We start from the raw sequence: 20,206 nt of genomic DNA, 5'->3' as shown, positions 1-20,206 counted from the left end.
CCCCAGTAACCCCCTCCCTTATCACCCCCTCCTTCTCCCCTCACCCTTAGGACCCTCCCAGTGTCCTCCCAGTATTCCCAGTACCCCCCAGTCTCCCCAGTTTCCCCCTCCCTTATCACCCCCTCCTTCTCCCCTCACCCTTAGGAGCCTCCCAGTGTCCTCCCAGTATTCCCAGTACCCCCCCAGTCCCCCCAGTTTCCCCTTCCCTTATCACTCCCTCCTTCTCCCCTCACCCTTAGGACCCTCCCAGTCCCTCCCAGTATTCCCAGTACCCCCCAGTAACCCCCTCCCTTATCACCCCCTCCTTCTCCCCTCACCCTTAGGACCCTCCCAGTGTCCTCCCAGTATTCCCAGTACCCCCCAGTCTCCCCAGTTTCCCCCTCCCTTATCACCCCCTCCTTCTCCCCTCACCCTCAGGAGCTCCCAGTGCCCTCCCAGTATTCCCAGTACCCCCCCAGTCTCCCCAGTTTCCCCCTCCCTTATCACTCCCTCCTTCTCCCCTCACCCTTAGGACCCTCCCAGTGTCCTCCCAGTATTCCCAGTACCCCCCAGTCTCCCCAGTTTCCCCCTCCCTTATCACCCCCTCCTTCTCCCCTCACCCTCAGGAGCTCCCAGTGCCCTCCCAGTATTCCCAGTACCCCCCAGTCTCCCCAGTTTCCCCCTCCCTTATCACTCCCTCCTTCTCCCCCTGCCCTTAGGACCCTCCCAGTGTCCTCCCAGTATTCCCAGTACCCCCCAGTAATCCCCTCCCTTATCACCCCCTCCTTCCCCCCCGCCCTTAGGAGCCTCCCAGTGCCCTCCCAGTATTCCCAGTATTCCCAGTACCCCCCAGTCTCCCCAGTTTCCCCCTCCCTTATCACCCCCTCCTTCTCCCCTCACCCTTAGGAGATCCCAGTGCCCTCCCAGTATTCCCAGTACCCCCCAGTCTCCCCAGTAACCCCCTCCCTTATCACCCCCTCCTTCTCCCCTCACCCTTAGGACCCTCCCAGTGCCCTCCCAGTATTCCCAGTACCCCCCAGCCCCCCAGTTTCCCCCTCCCTTATCACTCCCTCCGTCTCCCCCCGCCCTTAGGAGCTCCCAGTGTCCTCCCAGTATTCCCAGTACCCCCCAGTAACCCCCTCCCTTATCACACCCTCCTTCTCCCCTCACCCTTAGGACCCTCCCAGTGCCCTCCCAGTATTCCCAGTATTCCCAGTACCCCCCAGTCTCCCCAGTTTCCCCCTCCCTTATCACCCCCTCCTTCTCCCCTCACCCTTAGGACCCTCCCAGTGCCCTCCCAGTATTCCCAGTACCCCCCAGTCTCCCCAGTTTCCCCCTCCCTTATCACTCCCTCCTTCTCCCCTCACCCTTAGGACCCTCCCAGTCCCTCCCAGTATTCCCAGTACCCCCCAGTAACCCCCTCCCTTATCACCCCCTCCTTCTCCCCTCACCCTTAGGAGCCTCCCAGTGTCCTCCCAGTATTCCCAGTACCCCCCAGTCTCCCCAGTTTCCCCTTCCCTTATCACCCACTCCTTCTCCCCCCGCCCTTAGGACCCTCCCAGTGTCCCCCCAGTATTCCCAGTACCCCCCAGTCTCCCCAGTTTCCCCCTCCCTTATCACTCCCTCCTTCTCCCCCCGCCCTTAGGACCCTCCCAGTGTCCTCCCAGTATTCCCAGTACCCCCCAGTAATCCCCTCCCTTATCACCCCCTCCTTCTCCCCTCACCCTTAGGACCCTCCCAGTGCCCTCCCAGTATTCCCAGTACCCCCCAGTTTCCCCCTCCCTTATCACTCCCTCCTTCTCCCCTCACCCTTAGGACCCTCCCAGTCCCTCCCAGTATTCCCAGTACCCCCCAGTAACCCCCTCCCTTATCACCCCCTCCTTCTCCCCTCACCCTTAAGAGCCTCCCAGTGTCCCCCCAGTATTCCCAGTACCCCCCAGTCTCCCCCTCCCTTATCACTCCCTCCTTCTCCCCCCGCCCTTAGGAGCCTCCCAGTGCCCTCCCAGTGTCCTCCCAGTATTCCCAGTACCCCCCAGTCTCCCCAGTTTCCCCTCCCTTATCACTCCCTCCCTCTCCCCCCGCCCTTAGGACCCTCCCAGTGTCCTCCCAGTATTCCCAGTACTCCCAGTTTCCCCCTTTATCACCCCCTCCTTCTCCCCTCACCCTTAGGAGCCTCCCAGTGTCCCCCCAGTATTCCCAGTACCCCCCAGTAACCCCCTCCCTTATCACCCCCCTCCTTCTCCCCTCACCCTTAGGAGATCCCAGTGCCCTCCCAGTATTCCCAGTACCCCCCAGTCTCCCCAGTTTCCCCCTCCCTTATCACTCCCTCCTTCTCCCCCCGCCCTTAGGAGCCTCCCAGTGCCCTCCCAGTATTCCCAGTACCCCCCAGTCTCCCCAGTTTCCCCTCCCTTATCACCCCCTCCTTCTCCCCTCACCCTTAGGACCCTCCCAGTATTCCCAGTATTCCCAGTACCCCCCAGTAACCCCCTCCCTTATCACCCCCTCCTTCTCCCCTCACCCTTAGGACCCTCCCAGTGTCCTCCCAGTATTCCCAGTACTCCCAGTTTCCCCCTCCCTTATCACCCCCTCCTTCTCCCCTCACCCTTAGGACCCTCCCAGTGTCCCCCAGTATTCCCAGTACCCCCCAGTCTCCCCAGTTTCCTCCTCCCTTATCACCCCCTCCTTCTCCCCTCACCCTTAGGACCCTCCCAGTGCCCTCCCAGTATTCCCAGTACCCCCCAGTTTCCCCCTCCCTTATCACTCCCTCCTTCTCCCCTCACCCTTAGGACCCTCCCAGTGTCCCCCAGTATTCCCAGTAGCCCCCAGTCTCCCCAGTTTCCCCCTCCCTTATCACTCCCTCCTTCTCCCCTCACCCTTAGGACCCTCCCAGTCCCTCCCAGTATTCCCAGTACCCCCCAGTAACCCCCTCCCTTATCACCCCCTCCTTCTCCCCTCACCCTTAAGAGCCTCCCAGTGTCCCCCCAGTATTCCCAGTACCCCCCAGTCTCCCCCTCCCTTATCACTCCCTCCTTCTCCCCCCGCCCTTAGGAGCCTCCCAGTGCCCTCCCAGTGTCCTCCCAGTATTCCCAGTACCCCCCAGTCTCCCCAGTTTCCCCTCCCTTATCACTCCCTCCCTCTCCCCCCGCCCTTAGGACCCTCCCAGTGTCCTCCCAGTATTCCCAGTACTCCCAGTTTCCCCCTTTATCACCCCCTCCTTCTCCCCTCACCCTTAGGAGCCTCCCAGTGTCCCCCAGTATTCCCAGTACCCCCCAGTCTCCCCAGTTTCCCCCTCCCTTATCACCCCCTCCTTCTCCCCTCACCCTTAGGACCCTCCCAGTGTCCTCCCAGTATTCCCAGTACCCCCCAGTTTCCCCCTCCTTTATCACCCCCTCCTTCTCCCCTCACCCTTAGGACCCTCCCAGTGTCCTCCCAGTATTCCCAGTACCCCCCAGTCTCCCCAGTTTCCCCCTCCCTTATCACCCCCTCCTTCTCCCCTCACCCTTAGGAGCCTCCCAGTGTCCTCCCAGTATTCCCAGTACTCCCAGTTTCCTCCTCCCTTATCACCCCCTCCTTCTCCCCTCACCCTTAGGAGCCTCCCAGTGTCCTCCCAGTATTCCCAGTACCCCTCAGTCTCCCCAGTAACCCCCTCCCCTATCACCCCCTCCTTCTCCCCTCACCCTTAGGACCCTCCCAGTGTCCCCCAGTATTCCCAGTACCCCCCAGTCTCCCCAGTTTCCCCCTCCCTTATCACCCCCTCCTTCTCCCCTCACCCTCAGGAGCTCCCAGTGTCCTCCCAGTATTCCCAGTACTCCCAGTTTCCCCCTCCCTTATCACCCCCTCCTTCTCCCCCCGCCCTTAGGAGCCTCCCAGTGCCCTCCCAGTCTGTCCCAGTTCTCCCAGTATGGCTCACCGGGCTCGGCCGGGGCTGACGGCGGCGGCGATGGGGACGAGAGTGGCGGCGAGGACGAAACCCAACGAGAAGTTGAGGAGCGCCAAACACGTGAGTTGAAGCGCCAAATAGAGCACCGCCAACAGCTTCAGCGCCATCCAACCCCGATCCCCGCAGGATGCGGATCTGGGGGGGCACAGCCGCTCAGCACCACCCCAAAATCCTGCCCTGAACCCCAAAATCCACATCTGAACCCCAAAATCCACATCTGAACCCCAAAAAGCCACCCCTGAACACCAAAATCCATCCCAGATCCTCAACAGCTTCAGCGCCATCCAACCCCGATCCCCGCAGGATGCGGATCTGGGGGGGCACAGCCGCTCAGCACCACCCCAAAATCCAGCCCTGAACCCCAAAATCCAGCCCTGAACCCCAAAAATCCAGCCCTGAACCCCAAAATCCATCGCGGATACTCAATAGCTTCAGCGCCATCCAACCCCGATCCCCGCAGGATGCGGATCTGGGGGGGCACAGCCGCTCAGCACCACCCCAAAATCCAGCCCTGAACCCCAAAATCCTGCCCTGAACCCCAAAATCCTGCCCTGAACCCCAAAATCCATCACGGATACTCAATAGCTTCAGTGCCATCCAACCCCGATCCCCGCAGGATGCGGATCTGGGGGGGCACAGCTGCTCAGCACCACCCCAAAGTCCAGCCCTGAACCCCAAAAATCCAGCACTGAACCCCAGAATCCAGCTCTGAACCCCAAAAATCCAGCCCTGATCCCCCAAAATCCAGCCCTGAACCCCAAAATCCATCGCGGATACTCAACAGCTTCAGTGCCATCCAACCCCGATCCCCGCAGGATGCGAATCTGGGGGGGCACAGCCGCTCAGCACCACCCCAAAATCCAGCCCTGAACCCCAAAATCCACCAGTGAACCCCAAAATCCAGCACTGAACCCCAAAAATCCAGCCCTGAACACCAAAATCCATCCCAGATCCTCAATAGCTTCAGCGCCATCCAACCCCGATCCCCGCAGGATGCGGATCTGGGGGGGCACAGCCGCTCAGCACCACCCCAAAATCCAGCCCTGAACCCCAAAAATCCAGCACTGAACCCCAAAAATCCACCCCTGAACCCCAAAATACATCGCGGATACTCAATAGCTTCAGTGCCATCCAACCCCGATCCCCGCAGGATGCGGCCCTGAGGGGGCACAGCCGCTCAGCACCACCCCAAAATCCAGCCCGGAACCCCCAAAATCCAGCCCTGAACCCCAGAATCCAACTCTGAACCCCAAAATCCACTCCGGAACCCCAAAAATCCAGCCCTGAACACCAAAATCCATCCCAGATCCTCAAAAGGTTCAGCGCCATCCAACCCCGATCCCCGCAGGATGCGGATCTGGGGGGGCACAGCCGCTCAGCACCACCCCAAAATCCAGCTCTGAACCCCAAAAAGCCACTCCGGAACCCCCAAAAATCCATCCCTGAACCCCAAAATCCAGCCCAGATCCTCAACAGCTTCAGCGCCATCCAACCCCGATCCCCGCAGGATACGGATCTGGGGGGGCACAGCCGCTCAGCACCACCCCAAAATCCAGCTCTGAACCCCAAAATCCAGCCCTGAACCCCAAAATCCGCCAGTGAACCCCAAATCCAGCCCTGAACCCCAGAATCCAGCCCTGAACCCCAGAATCCAACTCTGAACCCCAAAATCCACTCCGGAACCCCAAAAATCCAGCCCTGAACACCAAAATCCATCCCAGATCCTCAAAAGGTTCAGCGCAATCCAACCCCGATCCCCGCAGGATGCGGCCCTGGGGGGGCACAGCAGCTCAGCACCACCCCAAAATCGAGCTCTGAACCCCCAAAATCCAGCTCTGAACCCCAAAAATCGACTCCGGAACCCCAAAAATCCAGCCCTGAACCCCTAAATTCAGCTCAGATCCTCAACAGCTTCAGCGCCATCCAACCCCGATCCCCGCAGGATGCGGATCTGGGGGTGCAGAGCGGCTCAGCACCACCCCAAAATCCACCTGTGAACCCCAAAATCCAGCCCTGAACCCCAAAATCCAGCCCTGAACCCCAGAATCCAGCCCTGAACCCCAAAAATCCACATCTGATCCCCAAAATACATCCCAGATACTCAATAGCTTCAGCGCTATCCAACCCCGATCCCCGCAGGATGCGGATCTGGGGGGGCACAGCAGCTCAGCACCACCCCAAAATCCAGCCCTGAACCCCAAAATCCACTCCTGAACCCCAAAATCCAACCCTGAACCCCAAAATCTACATCTGAACCCCCAAAATCCAGCCCTGAACCCCAAAATCCATCCCAGATCCTCAACAGCTTCAGCGCCATCCAACCCCGATCCCCACAGGATGCGGATCTGGGGGGGCACAGCCGCTCAGCACCACCCCAAAATCCAGCACTGAACCCCAAAATCCAACTCCTGAACCCCAAAAATCCACCCCTGAACCCCAAAAATCCAGCCCTGAACCCCAAAATCCATCCCAGATCCTCAACAGCTTCAGCGCCATCCAACCCCGATCCCCGCAGGATGCGGATCTGGGGGGGCACAGCCGCTCAGCACCACCCCAAAATCCAGGCCTGAACCCCAAAAATCCAGCACTGAACCCCAAAAATCGACTCCAGAACCCCAAAAATCCATCCCTGAACCCCTAAATTCAGCTCAGATCCTCAACAGCTTCAGCGCCATCCAACCCCGATCCCCGCAGGATGCGGATCTGAGGGGGCACAGCAGCTCAGCAACACCCCAAAATCCACCTGTGAGCCCCAAAATCCAGCCCTGAACCCCAAAAATCCACTCCGGAACCCCAAAAATCCAGCCCTGAACCCCTAAATTCAGCTCAGATCCTCAACAGCTTCAGCACCATCCAACCCCGATCCCCGCAGGATGCGGATCTGGGGGGGCACAGCCGCTCAGCACCACCCCAAAATCCAGCCCTGAACCCCAAAATCCAGCCCTGAACCCCAAAATGCAGCCCTGAACACCAAAATCCATCCCAGATCCTCAACAGCTTCAGCGCCATCCAACCCCGATCCCCGCAGGATGCGGATCTGGGGGGGCACAGCCGCTCAGCACCACCCCAAAATCCAGCACTGAACCCCAAAAATCCACTCCGGAACCCCAAAAATCCACTCCGGAACCCCAAAAAGCCACCCCTGAACACCAAAATCCATCCCAGATCCTCAACAGCTTCAGCGCCATCCAACCCCGATCCCCGCAGGATGCGGATCTGGGGGGGCACAGCCGCTCAGCACCACCCCAAAATCCAGCACTGAACCCCAAAATCCAGCCCGGAACCCCAAAAATCCAGCCCTGAACCCCCAAAATCCACCCCTGAACACCAAAATCCACCCCTGAACACCAAAATCCATCCCAGATCCTCAATAGCTTCAGCGCCACCCAACCCCGATCCCCGCAGGATGCAGATCTGGGGGGGCACAGCCGCTCAGCACCACCCCAAAATCCTGCCCTGAACCCCAAAATCCAGCCCTGAACCCCAAAAATCGACTCCGGAACCCCAAAAATCCAGCCCTGAACCCCTAAATTCAGCTCAGATCCTCAACAGCTTCAGCGCCATCCAACCCCGATCCCCACAGGATGCGGATCTGGGGGGGCACAGCCGCTCAGCACCACCCCAAAATCCACCCCTGAACCCCAAAAATCCAGCACTGAACCCCAGAATCCAACTCTGAACCCCAAAATCCACTCCGGAACCCCAAAAATCCAGCCCTGAACACCAAAATCCATCCCAGATCCTCAACAGCTTCAGCGCCATCCAACCCCGATCCCCGCAGGATGCGGATCTGGGGGGGCACAGCCGCTCAGCACCACCCCAAAATCCTGCCCTGAACCCCAAAATCCAGATCTGAACCCCAAAATCCAGCCCTGAACCCCCAAAATCCAACCCTGAACCCCAAAAATCCAGCCCTGAACCCCAAAATACATCGCGGATACTCAATAGCTTCAGTGCCATCCAACCCCGATCCCCGCAGGATGCGGATCTGGGGGGGCACAGCCGCTCAGCACCACCCCAAAATCCACCCCTGAACCCCAAAAATCCACTCCGGAACCCCAAAAATCCAGCCTTGGACCCCAGAATCCAGCTCTGAACCCCAAAAATCCAGCACTGAACCTCAAAATCCAGCACAGAACCCCAGAAATCCACATCTGAACCCCAAAATCCATCCCAGATCCTCAACAGCTTCAGCGCCATCCAACCCCGATCCCCGCAGGATGCGGATCTGGGGGGGCACAGCCGCTCAGCACCACCCCAAAATCCTGCCCTGAACCCCAAAATCCAGATCTGAACCCCAAAATCCAGCCCTGAACCCCCAAAATCCAACCCTGAACCCCAAAAATCCAGCCCTGAACCCCAAAATACATCGCGGATACTCAATAGCTTCAGTGCCATCCAACACCGATCCCCGCAGGATGCGGATCTGGGGGGGCACAGCCGCTCAGCACCACCCCAAAATCCTGCCCTGAACCCCAAAATCCAGATCTGAACCCCAAAATCCAGCCCTGAACCCCCAAAATCCAACCCTGAACCCCAAAAATCCAGCCCTGAACCCCAAAATACATCGCGGATACTCAATAGCTTCAGTGCCATCCAACACCGATCCCCGCAGGATGCGGATCTGGGGGGGCACAGCCGCTCAGCACCACCCCAAAATCCACCCCTGAACCCCAAAAATCCACTCCGGAACCCCAAAAATCCAGCCTTGGACCCCAGAATCCAGCTCTGAACCCCAAAAATCCAGCACTGAACCCCAAAATCCAGCACAGAACCCCAGAAATCCACATCTGAACCCCAAAATCCATCCCAGATCCTCAACAGCTTCAGCGACATGCAACCCCGATCCCCGCAGGATGCGGCCCTGGGGGGGCACAGCCGCTCAGCACCACCCCAAAATCCAGCCCTGAACCCCAAAATCCACATCTGAACCCCAAAATCCAGCCCTGAACCCCAAAAATCCACATCTGAACCCCCAAAATCCAGCTCTGAACCCCAAAATCCATCCCAGATCCTCAATAGCTTCAGCGCCATCCAACCCCGATCCCCGCAGGATGCGGATCTGGGGGGGCACAGCTGCTCAGCACCACCCCAAAATCCAGCCCTGAACCCCAAAATCCAGCCCTGAACCCCAAAATCCAGCACTGAACCCCAAAAATCCACTCCGGAACCCCAAAAATCCAGCCCTGAACCCCTAAATTCAGCTCAGATTCTCAATAGCTTCAGCGCCATCCAACCCCGATCCCCACAGGATGCGGATCTGGGGGGGCACAGCCGCTCAGCACCACCCCAAAATCCAGCACTGAACCCCAAAAATCCAGCCTTGAACCCCAAAATCCAACCCTGAACCCCCAAATCCAGCCCTGAACCCCCAAAATCCATCCCAGATCCTCAACAGCTTCAGCGCCATCCAACCCGATCCCCGCAGGATGCGGCTCTGGGGGGGCACAGCCGCTCAGCACCACCCCAAAATCCAGCCCTGAACCCCAAAAATCCACTCTGGAACCCCCAAAATCCATCCCTGAACCCCAAAAAGCTACTCCGGAACCTCAAAATCCATCCCAGATCCTCAATAGCTTCAGCGCCATCCAACCCCGATCCCCGCAGGATGCGGCCCTGGGGGGGCACAGCCGCTCAGCACCACCCCAAAATCCAGCCCTGAACCCCAAAAATCCACATCTGAACCCCAAAATCCAACCCTGAACCCCAAAATCCACATCTGAACCCCAAAATCCACATCTGAACACCAAAATCCATCCCAGATCCTCAACAGCTTCAGCGCCATCCAACCCCGATCCCCGCAGGATGCGGATCTGGGGGGGCACAGCCGCTCAGCACCACCCCAAAATCCAGCCCTGAACCCCAAAATCCATCCCCCATGGCACCCCAAGATCACCCCACATGGCACCCCAAAATCACCCCATGGCACCCCAAAATCACCCCCTGAACCCCCAAATGACCCCACGGCACCCCAAAATCACCCCATAACATACACAAAATCACCCCCTGAACCCCCAAATGACCCCATAGCCCCCCAAAATCACCCCTTAGCCCCCCAAATGATCCCATCGCCCCCCAAAATCACCCCATGGCACCCCAAAATCACCCCCTGAACCCTCAAATGACCCCATAGAACCCCAAAATCACCCCATAACACCCCAAAATCACCCCATGGCACCCCAAAACTCCCCACAGAACCCCAAAATCACCCCATGGCACCCCAAAATCACCCCCCTGAACCCCCAAATGACCCCATAGCCCCCCCAAATCACCCCATGGCACCCCAAAATCACCCCCTGAACCCCCAAATGACCCCATAGCCCCCCCAAATCACCCCATGGCACCCCAAAATCACCCCCTGAACCCCCAAATGACCCCATAGCCCCCCAAAATCACCCCATAACATCCCCCCAAAATCACCCCCTGAAGCCCCAAATGACCCCATAGCCCCTCAAAATCAACCCATAACACCCCCAAAATCACGCCCTGAAGCCCCAAATCACACAATAGAACCCCAAAATCACCCCATAACACCCCCAAATCACCCCCTGAACCCCCAAATCACCCCATAGCCCCCGCAAATCACCCCTTAGCCCCCCAAATGATCCCATCGCCCCCCAAAATCACCCCATGGCACCCCAAAATCACCCGATAGCACCCCAAATCACCTCAAAATCCCCCCATGGCACCCCAAAATCACCCCCTGAACCCTCAAATGACCCCATAGAACCCCAAAATCACCCCCTGAACCCCCAAAATCACCCCATGGCACCCCAAAACTCCCCATAGAACCCCAAAATCACCCCATGGCACCCCAAAATCACCCCCTGAACCCCCAAATGACCCCATAGCCCCCCAAAATCACCCCATGGCACCCGAAAATCACCCCCTGAACCCCCTAAATCATCCCACAGCACCCCAAAAGTCCCCATAGCATCCCAAAATCACCCCCTGAACCCCGAAATGACCCCATAGCACCCCAAAATCACCCCATAGCACCCCAAAATTACCCGATAGCACCCCAAAATCACCTCAAAATCCCCCCATGGCACCCCAAAATCTCCTCATAGCACCCCAAAACTCCCCATAGAACCCCAAAATCACCTCATAGCACCAAAAAATCACCCGATAGCACCCCAAAATCACCCCCTGAACCCTCAAATGACCCCATAGCCCCCCAAAATCACCCCGTAACACCCTCAAATCACCCCCTGAACCCCCAAATCCTCCCCCCCGGGCCCCCAAACCTGTGGGTGTTGTGGGGCAGGGCCATGCCGGCCACGTAGATGGCGATGACGGTGAGCACCACGGCTTCGGCTTCGGCCACCGGGAAGTGTTGGGTGGCGACGTGTTGGCCGAGGACCGGCAAGAAGTAAATGGCGACGCCGGCGGCGTGAGAGACCAGAACCGGCGGCACCAGCGGCAGCAGTCCCGGCAGCGGCTCCTGCCAAAGCGGAGTCAAGCCGGAGCAGCCGAGGAGGGAGATGATGGGATGGGGAAGGAGAAGGAATGGGGATGAGGATGGAGAAGGGGATGGAGATGAGGATGGAGATGAGGATGGGGATGAGGATGGAGATGGGGATGGGGATGGGGATGGAGATGGGGATGGAGATGAGAATGGGGATGGGGATGGAGATGGGGATGAGGATGGGGATGGGGATGGGGATGGGATGGAGATGGAGAAGGGGAAAGAATGGAGATGATGGAGATGAGGATGGAGATGAGGATGGAGATGGGATGGAGATGGAAAAGGGGAAAGAATGGAGATGATGGAGATGAGGATGGAGATGAGGATGGAGATGGGATGGAGATGGAGAAGGGGAAAGAATGGAGATGATGGAGATGATGGAGATGAGGATGGACATGAGGATGGAGATGGGGATGGAGATGAGGATGGAGATGAGGATGGAGATGAGGATGGGATGGAGATGATGGAGATGATGGAGATGAGGATGGAGATGGAATGGAGATGGAGAAGGGGAAAGAATGGAGATGATGGAGATGAGGATGGAGATGAGGATGGAGATGAGGATGGAGATGAGGATGGAGATGGAGATTGGATGGAGATGGGATGGAGATGAGGATGGAGATGAGGATGGAAATGATGGTGATGAGGATGGAGATGGGATGGGATGGAGAAGGGAAAGGAATGGGGATGATGGAGATGAGGATGGAGATGGAGATGGGATGGAGATGGGGATGGAGATGAGGATGGAGATGGGGATGGAGATGGGGATGGAGATGAGGATGGAGATGAGGATGGAGATGGGGATGGAGATGGGATGGAAAAGGAGAACGGGAAGGGGAAAGAATAGAGAGGATAGAGATGAGGATGGAGATGGAGATGGGATGGAGAAGGAGAAGGGGAAGGAATGGGGATGATGGAGATGATGGAGATGAGGATGGAGATGAGGATGCAGATAAAGATGGAGATGAAAATGGAGATGAGGATGGAGATGAGGATGGAGATGAGATGAGGATGGGGATGATGGGGGTGGGATGGAGATGGGGATGGAGATGGGATGGAGATGGGATGGAGATGGAGATTGGATGGAGATGAGGATGGAGATGGGATGGAGAAGGGGAAAGAATGGAGATGATGGAGATGATGGAGATGAGGATGGAGATGATGGGGGTGAGATGGAGATGGGGATGGAGATGGGATGGAGATGGAGATTGGATGGAGATGGGATGGAGATGAGGATGGAGATGAGGATGGAAATGATGGTGATGAGGATGGAGATGGGGATGGAGATGGGATGGAAAAGGAGAACGGGAAGGGGAAAGAATAGAGAGGATAGAGATGAGGATGGAGATGGGATGGAGAAGGAGAAGGATAAGGGGAAGGAATGGGGATGATGGAGATGATGGAGATGAGGATGGAGATGAGGATGCAGATAAAGATGGAGATGAAAATGGAGATGAGGATGGAGATGGGATGGAGATGAGGATGGAGATGAGGATGGAGATGAGGATGGAGATGAGATGAGGATGGGGATGATGGGGGTGGGATGGAGATGGGATAGAGAAGGGGAAGGAATGGGGATGACGGAGAGGATGGAGATGATGGGGATGAGGATGGAGATGGAGAAGGGGAAAGAATAGAGAGGATAGAGATGAGGATGGAGATGGAGATGGGATGGAGAAGGAGAAGGGGAAGGAATGGGGATGATGGAGATGATGGAGATGAGGATGGAGATGAGGATGCAGATAAAGATGGAGATGGGATGGAGATGAGGATGGGGATGGGGATGGGGATGATGGGGGTGGGATGGAGATGGGATGGAGAAGAGGAAAGAATGGAGATGATGGAGATGAGGATGGAGATGATGGGGGTGGGATGGAGACGGGGATGAAGATGGGGATGGAGATGGGATGGAAAAGGGGAAAGAATGGAGATAGATGATGGAGATGAGGATGGAGATGAAAATGGAGATGGAGATTGGATGGAGATGGGATGGAGATGAGGATGGAGATGAGGATGGAGATGATGGAGATGAGGATGGAGATGGGATAGAGATGGGATGGAAAAGGAGAACGGGAAGGGGAAAGAATAGAGAGGATAGAGATGAGGATGGAGATGGGATGGGATGGAGAAGGGAAAGGAATGGGGATGATGGAGATGAGGATGCAGATGAAGATGGAGATGAAAATGGAGATGAAGATGGAGATGGGATGGCGATGGGATGGAGATGAGGATGGAGATGAGGATGGAGATGAGGATGGAGATGAGGATGGATAAGGAGAATGGGAAGGGGAAAGAATGGAGAGGAGGGAGATGGGGAGGGAGATGAGGATGGAGATGGAGAAGGAGAAGGGGAAAGAATGGGGATGATGGAGATGAGGATGGAGATGGAGATGGGATGGAGATGGGATGGAGATGGAGAAGGGGAAAGAACAGAGAAGATGGAGATGAGAATGGAGATGAGGACGGGATGGAGATGGGATAGAGAAGGGGAAGGGGAAGAAATGGGGATGGTGGAGACGAGGATGGGATGGAGAAGGGATGGAAAAGGGATGGAGAAGGGGAAAGAATGCACATGATGGAGATGATGGAGATGATGGAGATGAGGATGGAGATGAAGATGGGATAGAGAAGGAAAAGGGGAAGGGGAAGGAATGGGGATGATAGAGATGATGGAGATGAAGATGGGATGGAGATGGGGATGGAGATGGGGATGGAGATGGGGATGAGGTCAGAGATGAAGATGGGATGGAGATGGAGATCAGATGGGATGGGATAGGATGGGATGGAGAAGGAGAAGGGGGAGGGGAAGGAATGGAGATGATGGAGAGGATGGAGATGAGGATGGGATGGAGATGGGACGGAGAAGGGGAAGGAATGGGGATGATAGAGATGATGGGGATGAGGATGGAGATGAGGATGTAGATGAAGATGGAGATGGGGATGGAGATAGGGATGAAGGTGAGGATGGAGATGATGGAGATGGGGTGGGATGGAGAAGGAGAAGGGAAAGGAATGGAGATAGAGATGATGGAGATGAGGATAGAGATGAGGATGGAGATGGGATGGAGATGGAGAAGGGGAAGGAATGGGGATGATGGACATGGGGATGGAGATGGGATGGAGAAGGGATGGAGAAAGGATGGAGAAGGGGAAGGAATGGGGATGATAAATGGAGATGAGGATGGAGATGAAGATAGAGATGGAGATGGGGATGGAGATGGGGATGTGATGGGGTGGGATGGAGATGGAGGTGAAGACGGAGATGGGATGAGATGGAGGTGAGGATGGAGATGAGGATGGGATGGAGATGGGATGGAGTAAGACCAGAGCTGAGGTCCTGACCTCTCCTGCCCCGCCGCTGCCGTCGCAGAGCCGTTCGCCGCTGCCCGGTTCCCACTTATTGAGCTTCATCCAGAGCTCCAGAGCTTGGAAACCATTAAGGAAGACAACAGAGCTGCTTCACCCCCACCCTCCACCGCATCCCTCCCGCTTCCCTCAAGGATATCTTCAGGATGAGGACCAGGATGAGGAACCCAAACGCCGGCATGTAGACCCCGATGGAGATAAACCGGGAGAGCGAAGGCAACAGATAGAAGAAATACGATTGATGCAGACGTTCCAGGAGGTTATTGAGCTTCCGGAACATTCCTTCTAAGGTCCTACGGTCAATTAAGAAAGATGAAGAAGGTCCTCCATCCTTGAGGATTCCCACCCAAGCCTTAGAAGAAGTCAACTCACTTGCCGACGGTGGTCATGTCGTACTTGTACTGCCGGAAACTGTTGATTCCGCGGAGCGTGAGGGCCTCGATGCGATAGCGGAGGAAGAGGCCGTGGTTGCCGCGCGGTTGCCCCGAGGCCTGAGCCAAGACCATGAGGAGAAGAGTCTGAAGGCTGTGGGTGTAGGCGGGCAACGAATCCCACTCGGAGCGAGGGAGCTGCCGGAGGAACGGCCACGGAGGGTCACCGAGAGAGAGAGAAGAACGTTGAGGATGGAAGAAGAGGTCCAAACGGAGACCCCAAAAAAAGGAACGGCGGCGCTCGGTTATGTCCACATGGAGGGAAACCAAAAGGAGGAGGCAATGAGGAACGCTTCCAACGGGGCAGGGGGGAAGGATGGAGAACCTTCATGGAATCATTGGAGTTGGAAGGGACCTCCAAGACGTTCCAGTCCAACCTCAGCCCTTCCAGTCCAACTTCAGCCCTTCCAGTCCAACTTTCAGCCCTTCCAGTCCAACTTTCAGCCCTTCCAGTCCAATTTCAGCCCTTCCAGTCCAACTTTCACCCCTTCCAGTCCAACTTTCACCCCTTCCAGTCCAACCTCAGCCCTTCCAGTCCAACTTCAGCCCTTCCAGTCCAACTTCACCCCTTCCAGTTCGACCTTCATCCCTTCCAGTCCAACTTTCATCCCTTCCAGTCCAATTTCAGCCCTTCCAGTCCAACTTTCAGTCCTTCCAGTCCAATTTCAGCCCTTCCAGTCCAACTTTCAACACTTCCAGTCCAACCTTCAGCCCTTCCAGTCCAACTCCAGCCCTTCCAGTCCAACTCCAGCCCTTCCAGTCCAATTTCAGCCCTTCCAGTCCAACTTTCAGTCCTTCCAGTCCAATTTCAGCCCTTCCAGTCCAACTTTCACCCCTTCCAGTCCAATTTCAGCCCTTCCAGTCCAACTCCAGCCCTTCCAGTCCAACTTTCAGCCCTTCCAGTCCAACTTCAGCCCTTCCAGTCCAACTTCAGCCCCTTCCAGTCCAACTTTCACCCCTTCCAGTCCAACTTCAGCCCTTCCAGTCCAACTTTCACCCCTTCCAGTCCAACTTTCACCCCTTCCAGTCCAACTTCAGCCCTTCCAGTCCAACTTTCACCCCTTCCAGTCCAACTTCAGCCCTTCCAGTCCAACTTCACCCCTTCCAGTCCAACTTCACCCCTTCCAGTCCAACTTTCACCCCTTCCAGTCCAACTTTCACCCCTTCCAGTCCAACTTTCACCCCTTCCAGTCCAACTTCACCCCTTCCAGTCCAACTTTCACCCCTTCCAGTCCAACTTTCACCCCTTCCAGTCCAACTTCAGCCCTTCCAGTCCAACTTTCAGCCCTTCCAGTCCAACTTTCAGCCCTTCCAGTCCAACCTTCAGCCCTTCCAGTCCAACTTTCACCCCTTCCAGTTCAACTTCAGCCCTTCCAGTCCAACCTTCAGCCCTTCCAGTCCAACTTCAGCCCTTCCAGTCCAACTTTCACCCCTTCCAGTCCAACTTTCACCCCTTCCAGTCCAACTTTCACCTCTTCCACTCCAATTTCAGCCCTTCCAGTCCAACTTTCAGCCCTTCCAGTCCAACTTTCACCCCTTCCAGTCCAACTTTCACCCCTTCCAGTCCAATTTCACCCCTTCAAGTCCAACTTTCAGCCCTTCCAGTCCAACTTTCAGCCCTTCCAGTCCAACTTTCACCCCTTCCAGTCCAATTTCAGCCCTTCCAGTCCAACTTTCACCCCTTCCAGTCCAATTTCAGCCCTTCCAGTCCAACTTTCACCCCTTCCAGTCCAACTTTCACCCCTTCCAGTCCAACTTTCAGCCCTTCCAGTCCAACTTTCACCCCTTCCAGTCCAACTTCAGCCCTTCCAGTCCAACTTTCACCCCTTCCAGTCCAACTTTCAGCCCTTCCAGTCCAACTTTCACCCCTTCCAGTCCAACTTCAGCCCTTCCAGTCCAACTTTCACCCCTTCCAGTCCAACTTTCACCCCTTCCAGTCCAACTTTCAGCCCTTCCAGTCCAACCTCAGCCCTTCCAGTCCAACTTCAGCCCTTCCAGTCCAACTTTCAGCCTTTCCAGTCCAACTTTCACCCCTTCCAGTCCAACTTTCAGCCCTTCCAGTCCAACTTTCACCCCTTCCAGTCCAACTTTCAGCCCTTCCAGTCCAACTTTCAGCCCTTCCAGTCCAACTTTCAGCCCTTCCAGTCCAATTTCAGCCCTTCCAGTCCAATTTCAGCCCTTCCAGTCCAACTTCAGCCCTTCCAGTCCAACTTTCACCTCTTCCAGTCCAACTTCAGCCCTTCCAGTCCAACTTTCACCCCTTCCAGTCCAACTTTCACCCCTTCCAGTCCAACTTTCAGCCCTTCCAGTCCAACTTTCACCCCTTCCAGTCCAACTTTCACCCCTTCCAGTCCAACTTTCAGCCCTTCCAGTCCAATTTCAGCCCTTCCAGTCCAACTTTCAGCCCTTCCAGTCCAACTTCAGCCCTTCCAGTCCAACTTTCAGCCCTTCCAGTCCAACTTTCACCCCTTCCAGTCCAACTTCAGCCCTTCCAGTCCAACTTTCACCCCTTCCAGTCCAACTTTCAGCCCTTCCAGTCCAATTCCAACCCTTCCAATCCCACTTTCCACCACCCCACCTCTTCTCCAAGCCCTTCCAGTCCCACCATCCCATCCCGGAATCTCCGTGGTGACCCCCACCTTCCCCTGGATGGTGCAGAGGAGCCCATTCTTCTGGCAGAAAGCATGGAAGAGGTTAAGAAGATCCAAGTTGGGAAGTTGTCCGTTGAGCCCTTCCACGGCCACGTCCAAGCTGGTCACCACGTCGCTGCTGAGCTCCAAAGCGATGGCCGCTTGGATGGCTCCCGCCCGACCCGGCGTTCCCGAAGAAGTCATCTCTGCCGGCATCGGGTCAGCGGTGGCGACTCCTCGGACACCGCCGTTGGGTCCCCAATCCCGGCGGAGCCTCCGGAGTTCTCACCGGTGAGGTTGACGTCGTGGTAGCCCTGGAGCCACGCTTCCATGCCCAGAAGGTCGTGCTCGTGCACCAGGAAGATGATGTCCTTGGCCCAGAAGATCTGGCCTGAGGGCAACGAGAAGCTCCAGAAGATTCCGAGTCCATTCCCCGTTCCACCACATTCTGATCCCAGTCCCATCCCAACCTCACCACATCCCAATCCTTGGCACATCCCAACCTCAAGAGATCATGATCTCAGTCCCAGCCCAGTTCCACCAGATCCTGATCCCAGTCCCATCCCAGTCCCACCAGATCCTGAGCCTTGTCCCATCCCAGCTCCAGAAGATCTCAATCCCATTCCCCGTTCCACCACATTCTGATCTCAGTCCCATCCCAACCTCAGCACATCCCAATCCTTGTCCCATCCCAGTCCCATCCCAACCTCACCAGATCCTGATCCCAGTCCCAGTTCCACCAGATCCTGATCTCAGTCCCATCCCAGTCCCACCAGATCCCGATCCCAGTCCCAGTTCCACCAGATCCTGAGCCTTGGCCCACCCCAGTCCCACCAGATCCTGATCTCAATCCCATCCCAGTCCCATCCCAGTCCCACCAGATCCTGATCCCAGTCCCATCCCAGTCCCACCAGATCCTGAGCCTTGGTCCACCCCAGTCCCACCAGATCCTGATCTTAGTCCCATGCAAGTTCCATCCCAGTCCCACCAGATCCCAATCCTTGGCCCATCCCAGTCCCACCAGATCCCCATCCCAGTCCCACCAGATCCCCATCCCAGTCCCACCAGATCCTGATCTCAGTCCCATCCCAGTCCCACCAGATCCCGATCCCAGTCCCAGTTCCACCAGATCCTGAGCCTTGGCCCACCCCAGTCCCACCAGATCCTGATCTCAATCCCATCCCAGTCCCATCCCAGTCCCATCCCAGTCCCATCCCAGTCCCACCAGATCCTGAGCCTTGTCCCATTCCAGCTCCAGAAGATCACGATCCCATTCCCCGTTCCACCACATTCTGATCCCAGTCCCATCCCAACCTCACCAGATCCTGATCCCAGTCCCAGCAGATCCCGATCCCCATCCCAGTCCCAGTCCCACCAGATCTTGATCCCAGTCCCATCCCAGTCCCACCAGATCCTGAGCCTTGTCCCATCCCAGCTCCAGAAGATCCTAATCCCAGTCCCCATTCCACCACATTCTGATCTCAGTCCCATCCCAACCTCACCGGATCCTGATCTCAGTCCCATCTCAGTCCCATCAGATCCTAAGCCTCATCCCATCCCAGTCCCACCAGATCCCAATCTCAATCCCAGCTCCACCAGATCCTCAGCGTTGGCCCATCCCAGTCCCATCCCAGTCCCACCAGATCCCAATCCTTGGCCCATCCCAGTCCCACCAGATCCCGATCCCAGTCCCAGTTCCACCAGATCCTGATCCTTGTCCCATCCCAGTCCCACCAGATCCTGATCCCAGTCCCACCCCAGTCCCACCAGATCCTGATCTCAATCCCATCCCAGTCCCACCAGATCCCGATCCCAGTCCCAGTTCCACCAGATCCCGAGCCTTGGCCCACCCCAGTCCCACCAGATCCCGATCCCAGTCCCATCCCAGTCCCACCAGATCCTGATCCCAGTCCCACCAGATCCTGAGCCTTGTCCCATTCCAGCTCCAGAAGATCACGATCCCATTCCCCGTTCCACCACATTCTGATCCCAGTCCCATCCCAACCTCACCAGATCCTGATCCCAGTCCCAGCAGATCCCGATCCCCATCCCAGTCCCAGTCCCACCAGATCCTGATCCCAGTCCCATCCCAGTCCCACCAGATCCTGAGCCTTGTCCCATCCCAGCTCCAGAAGATCCTAATCACAGTCCCCGTTCCACCACATTCTGATCTCAGTCCCATCCCAACCTCACCGGATCCTGATCTCAGTCCCATCTCAGTCCCATCAGATCCTAAGCCTCATCCCATCCCAGTCCCACCAGATCCCAATCTCAATCCCAGCTCCACCAGATCCTCAGCGTTGGCCCATCCCAGTCCCATCCCAGTCCCACCAGATCCCAATCCTTGGCCCATCCCAGTCCCACCAGATCCCGATCCCAGTCCCAGTTCCAC

General features: G+C 56.8%; 1 protein-coding gene across 3 annotated transcripts in view; it reads right to left on the bottom strand.

The window, feature by feature from the left end:
* Positions 1 to 20,206, bottom strand: part of GPAA1 (glycosylphosphatidylinositol anchor attachment 1) — a 43,284-nt gene that overhangs the window by 2,244 nt on the left and 20,834 nt on the right. For all 3 annotated transcript variants that reach the window (XM_054057750.1, XM_054057749.1, XM_054057748.1), the window contains exons 6-12: positions 18,104 to 18,205; positions 17,824 to 18,020; positions 15,126 to 15,322; positions 14,893 to 15,046; positions 14,730 to 14,813; positions 11,167 to 11,363; positions 3,890 to 4,054 (exon numbers count right to left, since the gene is read on the bottom strand). In XM_054057750.1, the coding sequence (XP_053913725.1) occupies positions 3,890 to 4,054; positions 11,167 to 11,363; positions 14,730 to 14,813; positions 14,893 to 15,046; positions 15,126 to 15,322; positions 17,824 to 18,020; positions 18,104 to 18,205 (1,096 nt within the window). The remainder of the gene's footprint in view (positions 1 to 3,889; positions 4,055 to 11,166; positions 11,364 to 14,729; positions 14,814 to 14,892; positions 15,047 to 15,125; positions 15,323 to 17,823; positions 18,021 to 18,103; positions 18,206 to 20,206) is intronic.

Source organism: Cuculus canorus, chromosome 2 (genome assembly GCF_017976375.1).
Source record: "Cuculus canorus isolate bCucCan1 chromosome 2, bCucCan1.pri, whole genome shotgun sequence".
NCBI classification, from domain to species: Eukaryota; Metazoa; Chordata; class Aves; order Cuculiformes; family Cuculidae; genus Cuculus; species Cuculus canorus.
The sequence above is the reverse complement of the archived record's forward strand: the minus strand, read 5'-3'. Positions and strand labels throughout refer to the sequence as shown.